The sequence below is a fragment of the Pagrus major genome, chromosome 18 (assembly GCF_040436345.1).
Source record: "Pagrus major chromosome 18, Pma_NU_1.0".
NCBI classification, from domain to species: domain Eukaryota; kingdom Metazoa; phylum Chordata; class Actinopteri; order Spariformes; family Sparidae; genus Pagrus; species Pagrus major.
In genome coordinates, this window is record NC_133232.1 from 17,371,074 (window position 1) to 17,384,398 (window position 13,325).

General features: G+C 40.4%; 1 protein-coding gene across 1 annotated transcript; it reads right to left on the bottom strand.

The window, feature by feature from the left end:
• Positions 1-338: 338 nt before the first annotated feature.
• Positions 339-12,743, bottom strand: ids (iduronate 2-sulfatase). Its single transcript, XM_073487233.1, has 13 exons — positions 12,532-12,743; positions 11,845-11,981; positions 11,566-11,743; positions 11,230-11,318; positions 10,048-10,248; positions 6,700-6,870; positions 6,483-6,609; positions 5,813-5,986; positions 5,312-5,418; positions 3,409-3,525; positions 2,953-3,063; positions 2,630-2,755; positions 339-2,550 (listed from the first exon to the last, which is right to left on the bottom strand). The coding sequence occupies exons 1-13, from the start codon at positions 12,605-12,607 to the stop codon at positions 2,470-2,472; spliced, it is 1,695 nt and encodes a 564-aa protein (XP_073343334.1). The 5' UTR covers positions 12,608-12,743; the 3' UTR covers positions 339-2,469.
• Between the last annotated feature and the right edge of the window lie 582 nt (positions 12,744-13,325).

Sequence of the window (13,325 nt, forward strand, 5' to 3'; positions counted from 1 at the left end):
CACGCACAAATTAGGAAATGCTCAGTTTGGTTTAAATTCTTCCAGCACCAAAGAGCAAGGCATTGCATTATCTGCTCCAGAGGAGAGAAGCTACAGCAGGAGGAAGGAGAGAAAACACAGAATAGACTGGAGAGGTCCCTCAGGAGACCCCCCACTACTCTGCAGCTTTACACGTCTGCTGTGGGTGAGCACAAAATGAGTTACAGCAGAGTGGTGGGGTGTGTGTGTGTGGACAGGCAGCAGAGTGTACAGTGTTTGTGCAGGACACACGGGAATACAGACACAAACACTGGAGAGGAGGTTGTGATCATAAGTTACTAGAAAAGGACAAAGTCAACTTTTGCTGCAAAAATACTTTATTTTTTTTGCAAACCAATTGAAAGAGACATAAATATATTAAGAGTGTGTCCTTGCCAAGCTGTAGATTTGAATTATTTCTGCAGCATTTATTTTTTATTTCCCTTCAGAAAGCTGGAGCTCGAGCTTGTTGAGGCTGTTCTGACGCAACTAAACTCAAGCATAAGTACATCTATCCACTGTCAGTATGGACAGTTTACATCACTGGTTCTATCCATTGTTCCAGATGTTACTGTAAACCGTCACAAACGCATCGAGATCACCAGGGGAAGGAGCACAAAAAAGGGAGCCAATTCATTTCCATCTTGAGAATTTATCAACGTCCTGACTTGTGATGGAACCACACTGATTACATGATTCATCTGCATCCCATTAACACGAGGAGATTTGGTCTGTCAACTTTTATTGTCGGCTGCGCTGGCTTCCAGTCATTGTTGGACCTGAAATTCAAGCTGTAATTGCCTTCCTCTAAATTGCCATGGCACAAAATGTTCATGCATTGGAACAGCAGTAAAACATGGCTGCACGCCGTTTCATTTGCATTGAATTATTATGGGTGGCTTTTACTCACTCCATTCTGGGTCCACAAATTGATCTGAACTGACTGTTTACAAGGAGGGAGGCAAATAGCTGCAAGTGACATCAAGTGCAAATAGAAATGTCACATTGTTTAACACTACAGTACAAAACTGTGCAAGTCCCTTTTAGCTGTTGTACTTCAGAGTACACAGACTCCACCTGAAGCAGACTGGATGATCAATAGTACACTCATAAGCACTTGTTCCAAAAAGAGAAACTGCTGTCGCTATTAATCAAAAGAGCTAATTCTTCAGGTTTCCTCAATATTCCTTCAGACTAAAAGCCTTGTTAGCAGGTAACAGCTTGAAAATTGTTATGTTATCACTTTCAAGGAGGCAGTACTTTCGTAGCCAATCAGACGGGCCAATCAGGAGTTCTTGCTTCCAAGTAAAGTCGTCTGGGTCAGCTGCTCAGATATCTGTAGTGTGAATCTTCAGATAAATACCACCGTGTTAAATACAAGCCAACTGGCAACAAGCTTAGCTTAGCATGACGACTGAAAGCAAAAGAGAAGGGGTTCTTAAATAAACATTTAAAAATATATGTCAACCTTATTTCCTCATTTTTGATAATTAACAAGTTTTAGCTTTTTTTGTTTGTAAACAAATCTGAAAAAAAAAAAAAAAAGTTCTGTTATTTTGGGTAAGAAAGTGCTGGAACTTTCCGTCCGGGTGCAGTGAGCTCTTGGAAACCCGACTTGCCACAGTCGCATTTCTGTTTGCACACACATGAAAACATGTTAATAATTTAGCTTTGAAGAGGCAGGCTCCTCTGCTTCCAGTCTTTATGCTTAGCTAAGATAATTGGCTGCTAGCTAGCAGGCAGCTAGCAAGGCCACCTTCATAGTTTACATACAGGAGAGCTGTATTTATTATGGAAGAGGACTGGGGCCATTGTAACAAAAATAAATAATAAAATAAATTCTCTCTCTGTTTTTAGTTCTGAGATAAAAGTCAGACTTCCAAGGAAAAAAGTCAGAATTGAGAAAAGAAAAGTCAGAACTCAATGTTTTACAGTGGCCCTAATCGTCTTTAGTAATCGATCTCATCCAACTCTCCAGATAAAAGCACATAAACTAATTACCAAATTGTAACTGGCTGCTCACTTTGTAGTGATGTAAAATGACAATGATCAAGTTTACATAGATGTCAGTGGCAGGAGAGAAGATGCCAGGCAATGAAACATTGGAGTAGTGTTTAGCAGCAGAAAGACAAACCACATATGGATGTTTCTGTTTGTCAAAAATAAGCTACACTGAAACATTAACTCCTTTGAAGGGTAAAATGTCTTTCGTATTCACTTAAACTACTCGTGTCGAAAACCAGATCTGCCTGCCAATGACTTCTTAACAAGGAACATTAGCCTGAAGAACTGAGGCTGAAAGATTAATAGCTACACCACATAATACTGAATCAAGTATGCATTTCATTAAAAGAAATATTCAAGAAATTCTCCCTTTCCAAGTGAAGTTTCCATCCATCTTCCCTTTGTACTCGTCCCTGACCGTCCATCTGTTGTGTTTTATTTCCGTCATCACGCCTTCCTTCTACCCGTCTTCATCCCTGCTGTGAGGTAGAGGAGCTGCAGCCTCATTCTCATCTGCAGACTCACCGTCTGGACAGAAACCACAAGTCAGAGAAGAAGTAAACAAGTAAATTAGTGAAAAATGAATAGAATTCTAAAACAAACTCACATGAGGCAGGCTGGCCATCTTTGTCATGATCACGCTGTGGTCAGAGTCACTGTAGATGTTCTTGTCCTGACCGGGGTCGTCTGCTACCATGTACAGCTCTCCAGCGTGGACATCGGACACATTCACCTGGATGGAGAGACAGATGGATGACAGACAAATATAATCCGTTACTGTCATGGAAGACGTCTCCACCATATTGCGCCAGACAAGATGGATGATATCTCTCACACTCACATGCGCATAACTCTCCAGCTTGATACATTCACACAGAGGAAAATAATGAAAAGAGACAGTTAAAGGAGAGATGATTGTCATGCACCAACCTGAAATGTTTTAGGGTTGAATCCCAGCCAGAGAGTGTATCTATAGTCCCAGGAGCGTAGAGAGTATCCCATCACCTTTATGTCTTTAAGGTTGGGGAGGTCAGAGTTCACCTAAAACAAGAACATTGGATTAAAAAAAAAAAAAAAAAAAAGTACCTTTATACTGTAGAAACCTTTCTGCAGTGCTGTCAGATCCACAGCTGCCGACTCATCCTGCGAGATGAGCCGACCAGCTAAAGTCAGGCTGCCAAACAGTTCTGACAGAGATTAACCTACAGCAGGTGCAGCACTCATCTGGATATGTTAATTTTAAGATCTTGTGCTTGTAGCTGGCAGCTCTGGTACAAGCAAGCACACATGACCTTCACTCATTCTGACATTTTAAATGCACCTTAAGATCCATTATAAGTAACCACATAACATGCCGGCGTGCAATTATTAGCTTGTCTCTGGTACCTGTGGTGTATCAGCAGGTCGAGGGTACTGGCTGAAAGATATGGCCTCTTCATCCTCTCCTCTCTCTCGGTGTCTGAAGGTGTGGGCCAGGTTGTCTCCTTCTGTGCACAGCTCCTCCTGAGAGCATGAAAACAGGCCGAAGAGTAAAGGAAATAGATGTCAGAGTCAGTTAGTTCACATTCATCGGGCATGTTTGGGCCGGTTTATGGAAAGTTTACTTTTGGATTTACTTTGTTTGGCAATGTCAGTACCATTGCAGTAACTGTTCAAATATGCCTGAAAGGTCTCAGTTCTCTGACTGTTCATGTGGTGCAATTTGTAGAAAATAAGGATGTAATGTGAAGAACAGGAAATAAAATGACACTGAATTACATGTTGAGCTTATTTCTAAGCTTTAGATAACAATCTTTGCTTCAACAGTTACTCATTTACTACAATGGCTTCAATGTCAGTAGACAAGTTTTTGCTTTAACCCACCATTATGAAGTAAATACTGATTGTACAATGTAATTGTTCTAGAATAATGACACAATCAGCGTTTAGATTGGTTTCCTATAAACCTTTTACTAGGCTATTTTCTTTGCTACTGGGCATAAAATCTCCTGGGAAAATGAAGGCTGACTGACCATCGAGTCAGGCTGGCAGCCTGGCACCACTTCCATCTGCTTTCATCTCTCCTTTATAGACTGAATGAGTGAATAAACTCAGATTTTTGACCCGTGTTGTCAATACTCGAAGGACAACTGAAAGCAACCTGGTTGTCTGTGGGAAGTTGTCTGTTTCCACTTAAACTAAATACATCAAGACTGAGGACCAATTCCAATGCCCCCCCTGAGGCCTGACACCCTGAGCCCTCACAGACTTTGCTGACGTCACCTGGTAAGTGTTTGGATGAGTCTGCAAGGGGCCGAAATGGTATAATAAGTGCTTTGTGACGTTTCACTTTACCTTGTAGGTTTAAGACTTTTTATTTTACACTTAAAAAATGTATCACTTTTGTTGTTTGAGAAACTGAGTGATTAAAGTAAAGAATCAGTTCTGGGAGAAAATGTCGATACTGGGTAGTGATTTAGAAAAACTCCGTTTGTGAATAAAAAAGGCTGCATATTGAATAATGGATGCATCCAGATTATCGTTATTTTATTTTTTTTAAAATTGGTTTGTTTTTTTATAAGCGTTTTCAACGGTTATCACTATACTTACACTATTCCCTTAAGCAAAGTGTGCAGACTTCTGGAAATTGTCTGCAAGAGTCCTCATGCACTTAATTTGACAGTGTGTCGGCCCTAAACCCTCACAGTCTTACCAGGAATGCACCTCAAAGTCTGAGTATGACTGTGTACATTGGGACTGGGCCTGCAACTACAGTCTGGAAGACATGTAATGATCGCGGCATCAGTCCTGTGGTGCTTCGAGCTAAAAGCTCAGCATGCCCACATGCCCACAATGAAAATGCTAACATGCTGAATTATAATGTTAACCATGTTCACAATGTAATTTTAGCGTGTTAGCATGCTTAAAGTTACCATTTGGCACAAAACACAAAGCACAGCCGTGGCTGATGGGAATGTCATTAGCTTTACAGGTATTTGGTCAAACCTGCTGATCATAACAGATGAAGAGAAAGAGGTTCACAATATTCAAAAGGATTCCTCCTCTAAGCACCGTCAATATCTGCACTAAATTTTATGGCAATCCATTCAATAGCTGTTATTGTTGAGATTTTTCAGACAGACTGACACTGCCTTCCCTACAGGGTTGCCGCCAGCGTTGCTAATAAAAAATGCAGTAAAATGAGTAAACTTGGCTCAGACAGAAAATTCTAGTCGTAAGTATAATTATAGTTTAAATGAGTGAAACATTTCAGACTCAGGCAACATATTTCATTTTCATCCTTTTTTACCTGGAAAGAAATATCAGGACAAGGTTTAGGTGCGGTGCCACCAGCCAGGTAGGAGACGGTCGGAAAAACATCCACCAGCTCCATCACGTTTCTTATTACTTTGTCATCTGGAAGAGAGAGGGGTCAGCCAATTAGAGGAAGTCTTGCATAGCCGCTGACAGCAAAATAGTCATGATATCCACTAAAATTTACTAGACACCCTGCTCTTAAATTTCATCATCATTGCACCATTTGCACTTGATGTAAAAACCGATGGAGGCGAAATATCAAAGTGTGTCCCTGTCTAAATACTTTTGGGATCTCTGTATATCAGAGACTTCATTAAAGTCAAGCTGGCATAATGATACATGTTCCAACAAGGTTTATATGAGCAATTAAGGCCAAACATGTTAAATCAAACCAGAGTTCCCTTTGTGTCTTGATGTACATGGTGCTTTTAAATGATAAAAAGGATGCTACATGCGTCATGTTCATCAATTTGTCGTCAGTGAAGGGCCTTACTCTTAAAACTGAGCTCTGATTTGGTCAGAGCATCAATATAGGGAAAGGTAGACTTTCCCGACCAATTACGACGGTGATGGGTGACGCCAGGAACGTAGAAGATGAGAGGGACGCGTGTTGCCACGTCAAAATTAGAATATTTAGCCCATTCGCCGTGTTCTCCCAACGACCATCCTGCAAAAAGAGGGAGAAACGGAGATCGTGAAAGATGGTCGTTCAAAGAGACTGAAGCACGTGGAAGAAAAACACAACTAAAACTATGAATCTATATCATCCAAACAACATTTTAGAAACAGAATCCATTTTACTGATCCTTTTCCCAGTCATCATATATTTGAAAATGATGGCTTTAAATTGAGCTTCACTGGGAATATATCAAACAGTCATGATAAGGATTCACTCCAACATCCTCCACTGAAGGAGACATTAAAAGAAAGTGAGTTTCCGAATCACAAAGTTTTTTTAAAAAAGGAGACAGCAGAACTATGGAGGGAGGTAATAGCACAATATTCTGTAACAACACTGTCACCTGGTGGTGAAAGATCATTAGAACAGCCAAACGTCTGCAATATTTACTTGAACAAAACACTCCACTTCCTAAATAATGTGCACTAAGGCCTTGAAACTGTATTTCTAGTTATAACACAGTCATTCACAGTTCCACACTGACCGTGATCTGAGGTGAACACCACCATAGTGCTGTCAGCCAGCCCCAGCTCATCAAGAGTGCTGAGCAGCCGCCCAACTTGAGCGTCCATGTAAGACACAGCAGCATAATAGTGCTGACGGATACGCAGCTGGAAGACATGATACAGAACACTGTTAGTGTGTATTTCAGGGAGTGGCAACATGTGAGTTTAAAGGTGTTGAGAGCAGCCAGATCATACCTGGAAGTCTTTAGGAATGGGTCCATAAGGGAAGCTAATATTGAGTTTTTGGACGTCATCTCTCATCCTCACGTCAGACCAGGGGTTGTAGGCCACAGGTGGAAGGAGTTTAGGGACATCGGGGTCAGGGGCCAGAGTCATTTGGTCAATGGGATATAAGCTCAGGTACTCCTGTGATAGACAAGCAACAAGTTTTAAAATGATGTTTAGTAAAAACAGCTACACATAGTACACAATTTAATTAAAAAGATGGATTTGCATTGTGACAAAACAGAAATGATTTTCTTTGGCTCAGACATTGTGATCATTTATTTCAAATGATTAAAATTTAACTGGCTTGTCTGCCCAAAATGCTAAAATCAGAAATAAAAAAAAAATCTCCATGTGAAAGCACTCACCCAGTCCAATTTTCCCCCAAACAACAATGTTAATGCCAGACTCAAACAGAAGTCCATATTTTTATTCAAACACCTCAACCTGGGTAACCCTTGTTAGTCCGCCTCAGCAGATCTGCTCTGCCTCAACTACAGTAACCTGCCAAAAACTCTGCAGTGAGGGTTTTAACAAAAACTCATTCAAGATCACACATTTCCCCACGTTTAGCTTTTCTTTATTGGCTCCCGTCACTTTTGGGATTGATCTGATCATTACATAGTCAGGGTCCTCTGACTTCTAGAGGAGGATCAGATCATCAGAGCAGGGACTTCTGGCTGTTCAAGGTTTAAAACTGAAAACACAAAGTGACGGAGCTTTTTGTGTTGTTACTCTTAGAAAAGCCTCCTGCTATTTCCCAGAGGCCAACCACTCACATCTTTAAAAAGCATCTACAAGAAATGGTTTCCTCTTGATTTTACAACCTTCATTTTGTTGGTTGCACATTTAATTCTCTCTCCTTTAACTATTGCCTTTTGTCTTTTATCTCACGCTTTCCTTTTTTCTGTTCACTTTAAAAGACTAAACTTTTTTTTAAAAAAGGGCTTGCTTGCATTCTCCTATCCTGAATCACAGTTATTACATTAAAATCACTGCAGTCGTAGCATTTAATTACAATTACATAAGGTATTACTTTAAAAACGTAAAATATGTAACTTATTAATAAGGATAATGTATGTAATGTAGTCACTTTCAAAAGGACTTCAACTCCTCAGACCCTTGAGTATTGCAGATGTTCTCAGAAGTCTTCAGCTTCATTGACTTTCATCATTCCTGAAACTGCATTTTTTTAAATCTGGCTGAGAAGACTGTGTCCAGACGATACGAGGTGAATCACATGTAGCAAACACATCACATGCCGACTGAGACAGTTGGCTTGACCTTTTCGCTCATTTCATCTCTCGACTTACACTTAGTGGCAAACCCCTTTGCCTCTGATCCATCTGTCTCCGCTCTCATTCGGCTTCCACTTCATCATGCCCTCTTCCTCCTTCATGCTGAATTGAGTCTTTCATAAATCTAGATCAGTTCCCTTTAAATTCACATCACATACAGTACGGTTTTCCATTCCAGCTTTCAGAAGTTCCTTTTTATTCTATTCCCTTGTTTTTACACACACAGCCTCGCATCAAAACTAGTTCCTTGTTGGGTAAAACCTTGTATTTTTAAAACCTCAATGCTTTTATTGTCTACTGGCCCAGATGAGTTTGTTCCCTTCATCAGCCAGGCTTAACGCAATGTTCTTTGTGGCACTTGTTCCTCTTATGCTCTGCTCCTCACACGTCATCTCCATGTTAACACTATGATTCATCCTCATTCTGTTATTTTCTCCTGACAATCATGGTCCTGTCCAAGAATACACTGCAACACTGTCATTCAAAGCTGACTTTCACTTCTCCACTTCACATACTCGGCTTTATTGGTGCCAGTGAATATACAATCCGATAAGTAACAAAAACATTTAGCACAGGTATGGTTTAGGTCAACTACAAAAACTGTCAATTACATCCACCACGCCAAAACTTTGAGGAACCCTCAGTAAAAATACTTGTGTTTAATGTTACATATAGTATACATTTAAAAAAGGGAGAAGCCACCAGGATAAAATCAAGTTGTTGCAAAATACCCACAACTTTTTAAAGAATTTGAAAATATAAAGGACTTCTGTTGGGGCATAAAACCAATGATCTGCTAATATTTACAAATCAGATTTAATAGCCTACAACAACAGAGCCGTTAGTGTTGATAGAAAATGTAAACATTAAAAATCAACTAATCAGGGATTTGGAGAATCATCACGCCCCAAACTGGCACCCGCCTCAAAAAAACCAGTAGCTGTTCGCTTTAGTCTGCAACTAAAAAGAAAAACACATCTAGAGATTACACATGTACAGCATGTGATCATCTGACAGGAGATCGATTAGCCACGCACTGCTCTTTTACACTGCCACAGTAAAGAGCTGTGTCAATGAACAAATGACACCATTGACCACTGTGACACTTAACTGTAGCTCCGATACAGTCGGCTGATACAGAGATCGAGCATTTTACCAGCTGTTCCATAAACATTTGGCCTCATGTAGCAACTTTCTCTTATATTATTTTTTGTCAAGAGAAAAAATAAGAAGTCATCTATAGATGCACCAAACGTTCTAAATCTGCACAATGATGAACTCTAACTCTAATGCCCACTAAACACCATATAAGGGCAGATGTTGAGTCGTGTGCAAAAAGCCAACACTGGCACAGTGATTGGAGAGATGCCACCCAAAAAAGGGATAAGAATAATAATGTCAGCAGCAGTGAAATTGAGGTGTTGTTAAAATCAAATAAAACAGCATCAGCACTGGCATTACAGAAACGTCAAAAACAGTTGTGCGCGTGCGGGTGGTTGCAAAAGCGCTCCTGTCTGGTCTGGCCCCCCACTCCAGCCATGGACTAAAAACATGACACTTGGTTCAGACATGGTTCGGGACTTTCAAGTGTGATAACACCCATAGTTAACTATTTATCTGTTAAATAGCTCTGTAAAGCTTGAGTTTAAAATTTGTAATCACAGTATATGAATTTTTGCTATTGATATAGTTAGATATTGTTAGATATAACCAATCAGACAAAAATCGATCCTTCACTGCATTTATACACACCAAACATCAGAAGAAAAAAAAAAAAAAACACCCAAGAGCAGCACTTTAATACTGTGAAAGTCAAAACCTCCTGAGCCTCTTGAAACAAGCCAGCATCACCTCTGTGACTGGGCTGAAGCCTGAGACAGCCACCTGCAGCCATCATCAATGCTGGTTTTAATGAAATTACTGCGTCAGTTTAACTATAATCTAACCATTATGCTACATCATTATGTTACATCGCAGGCAGTTTACAGAGGTTGGACAGGTGTTGATAGAAGTCATGTACCTGTGGTATCCTGAAGGGTATGTGTGGTTTGTGAAAGCCCACAGCCAAGAAAAAAGGAGCGTCATCGTCGACCCGACCCTTCAGTAACCTGACTGCCTCGTCTGTGCTCTCCAGGTCAGGGAGGGTTCTCCCCGGCTGCTCCGTCACGTTTACTGCACACAGCAAGTTGGTATGGAGTTCACCATCCTCTCCTTTACACAACTGGAAACAAGGTTATTATACAAACTATTAAAAGTCACATTATGAACAGTTCCTGCTGGGATTTAGATTTCAGGTTATCTGTTGGCTGTAATAATTACAGACTTGGAGTGGCCACTGACTTATATGATGGAGTCAGAGACACAACTACTCCCAGAAATGAAAAGTCAGGAACTGCTGCTACTTCCAGTTCTAACAAATCCGGCACAGCTTGTTTTACCAATTGTCAAGTCAAATTCTATTCATATAGCCCAATTTCATAAATTTGCCTCAAGAAGCTTTACAATCTGTATAGCATACGACTTCCTCTCCACCATGAAAGTGCCAGTGATGACAGAGCTTCAGCTGTTTCTGGCTCCACTGACGGACCTTCAGCTGGCGCTGGGTCAGCAGCCGGAGCTGCAGCCACCACTTATTCTAATGATGGAGCTGCAGCTGCACCTGTTTAGCTGGACGATGTCAACATTGACCCGGATACAGTCCGGCACAAGTATCTGTTTAAGATCTGCATTTCTCCCGCTTAGTGAAATTGAGCAGTGATTTCCTCCTTCATAAGGACCATTTCCTAAATTTCCTTTACACTAAAAATTAGACCCAGACATACAGTAACGACTTGGGGCAATGTGGTGCTCATCTCAGGGCAAGAAGGTTCTGGGCCTCTTTCTGAGGGGAGTTTTTATGTTCTCCCTGAGATTTTCAGATCCACTAAGCTGGATCATATTTAGCAAATAATTGGGAGATATTAAGTGAAACGAGGTCAAGAAGCTTGACCTAAAAGCCTGGCCTTAATGAACAGAAAATTGTTATTCTACATCATGCTTTCAAATGCAAGTGTTGATTCTAAAAAATCTACCAGTTACACTAATAATCTGCGAGGCAGAGTTGTAGGGGTGAGGAGTATGGTGGCATCCCTTCAAGCTACATTTTTATGTAGCTAAAGTGACACATCATTAACTTACTCTGAATAGTCTTTCCTAGTCATACCTTTTTTTTCTCAAATCTAAACGAAGCTGGGTGGTAGGCAGGGATGGACCAGCTGTAGGGGTAGTCATCAGTGTGGTTAGAGGCAATACCTAAAGAAAATACAACACAACCATTGTTAGCACTATACAATTGGATTGACAAAAATGTCAAGACTTTCTCTCCATAAACAATAAATTCTTGTAGTGTGGGTTCTTCTTAAAAATGCAGCTCAGCGGTAAATCTGTGCTTCTCTCTGCAGTTACAGCAGCAAACACTGAGCAGGGATCCGTTTCCCTTCCTAAATGTGCCGCTGTGTCCACTTAGTCTTTTGTTAAAAATGCATATTATTAATCTTACCTGGATGGAATACCTTGCCCACAGACATGGTGAAGTATCCCTTAGATTTAAAGTACTGCGGCATGGTGGTGTAGTTTCCAGAATGGACTCTCCAGTAGGAGTTGAAGTCGTAGAGCCTGGTCGTGTCTGGTCTGCGACTGGTCAACATGGACGTACGACTGGGAGCACACACAGCTTGCTGGAAGAGGAAAAAAACACTTTCAACCATTCTGATGACACAAAACGACCAAATTAGTCACTCATCTGCTTTGATGATAAACGCAAACAACACCAACACACCTGTGCATATGCGTTGAGAAAAACTTGGCTTTTGGAGGCCAGCTGGTCAATGTTTGGTGATTTTGCCACAGTGTCCCCGTAGCAGCCCAATGATGTCCGCAAATCATCTGCTATGATGAACAGAACATTTCTCCTCGCTGAAAGCAAACACAACCACAGTTATATAAATGTTTGCCATATATTTGTAGCTTTTAAATGAACCTACGAAGGAAACAGTTCAGGAATAGTTTCCAGATTACTGCGAAAAAAGGTTTAATTGCAGGTGAGGGTAAAATCATCCTAGTAAACTTAAACAAAAACACCTAAATACAGCAACAGATGTGTACTACATGAAAGTTAGACAGAAAATGTATAGCATAAACACCACAGGCAAAAGTTGGAAGTAGTATCAAAGTCAACAGAAAAACCCAAAAGCAAAACGTACAAAGAACAAGTGAGTGAGTTATATGAAAGTTAGCTCTCTCTAGCTACACACTGAATAAACATAATAATTGAATAAAGACTCATTAAACACTAATGTGAGTCAGTTACTGAGATTTACTGTTCAGACAAGCAGATAAACAAATCTACAAGTCAAGAAGATAAAAGGACAACCAGTCTATTTATTATAATTCTCGTGTAGACCTCACATATAATGACACTTTGTCAGGTTTTGCTAGCTAGCTATTCAATATGTGCCAACTCTACCTCTTCGTGCTACAACGCCAAGAGCAAGTGTGTGAAGAACCTGGAGGAGAAGCCATACTCGGAAATAATTGTACATTTTCCTTTGGCAGAGAAGACTAACGATGAGTTGTCCTTGAGGGAAAGTTTCATTAGAAGTTAATCTCGCATCTCTTCTACACTTTCAGCCGTCTTCCCCGCAGTCTGGTACCAAAACAAACGAGCGTGTCGTGGTCGTCTTTAAATAACTTCCTGATTATCACATCGCCCGAGTGAAGCGTTCTCATTGGTCCACTCAGCAGTCGCCCCGCCCCGAAGCGCTAATCATATTAGTTAAATGATGTGTCAATCATTTTAATAGCATCTATACTTGATCTATTGTTGTCTAATTTAGCTTGTAGCTTACATGTAGCCTAGCTTAATTTAAACAATACGTCAAAGCAATGACATACGATAGGATAGACAAAAGCACCTCACACTGTAAATGCAGAAATGTGAAATTATTTCTGCACTTGCTACTGTGGAGTAAATAAGCCACATGAGTGATAGTATAGACTCTGCAGCTATATTGACAAATGTTAACGGATGTTGTGTGTTTTATTTAGTCTAACTTGACACTGCTGTAGCCGAGAGATGGTAGACGAGGTGATGTCTCACTCTGTATTAAATTGACTATAGCTTTCTCCTGAACTGTTTTTACCTAAGCGTTGTTTTATCTTATCTTATCTGCTGTTTTGAGTCTATTTTATTTAATTCTTCTATATTACTTTCTCCTGATGTTTTTTTTTTTGTATAACCTAATGGCTGCTTTTCTTGTT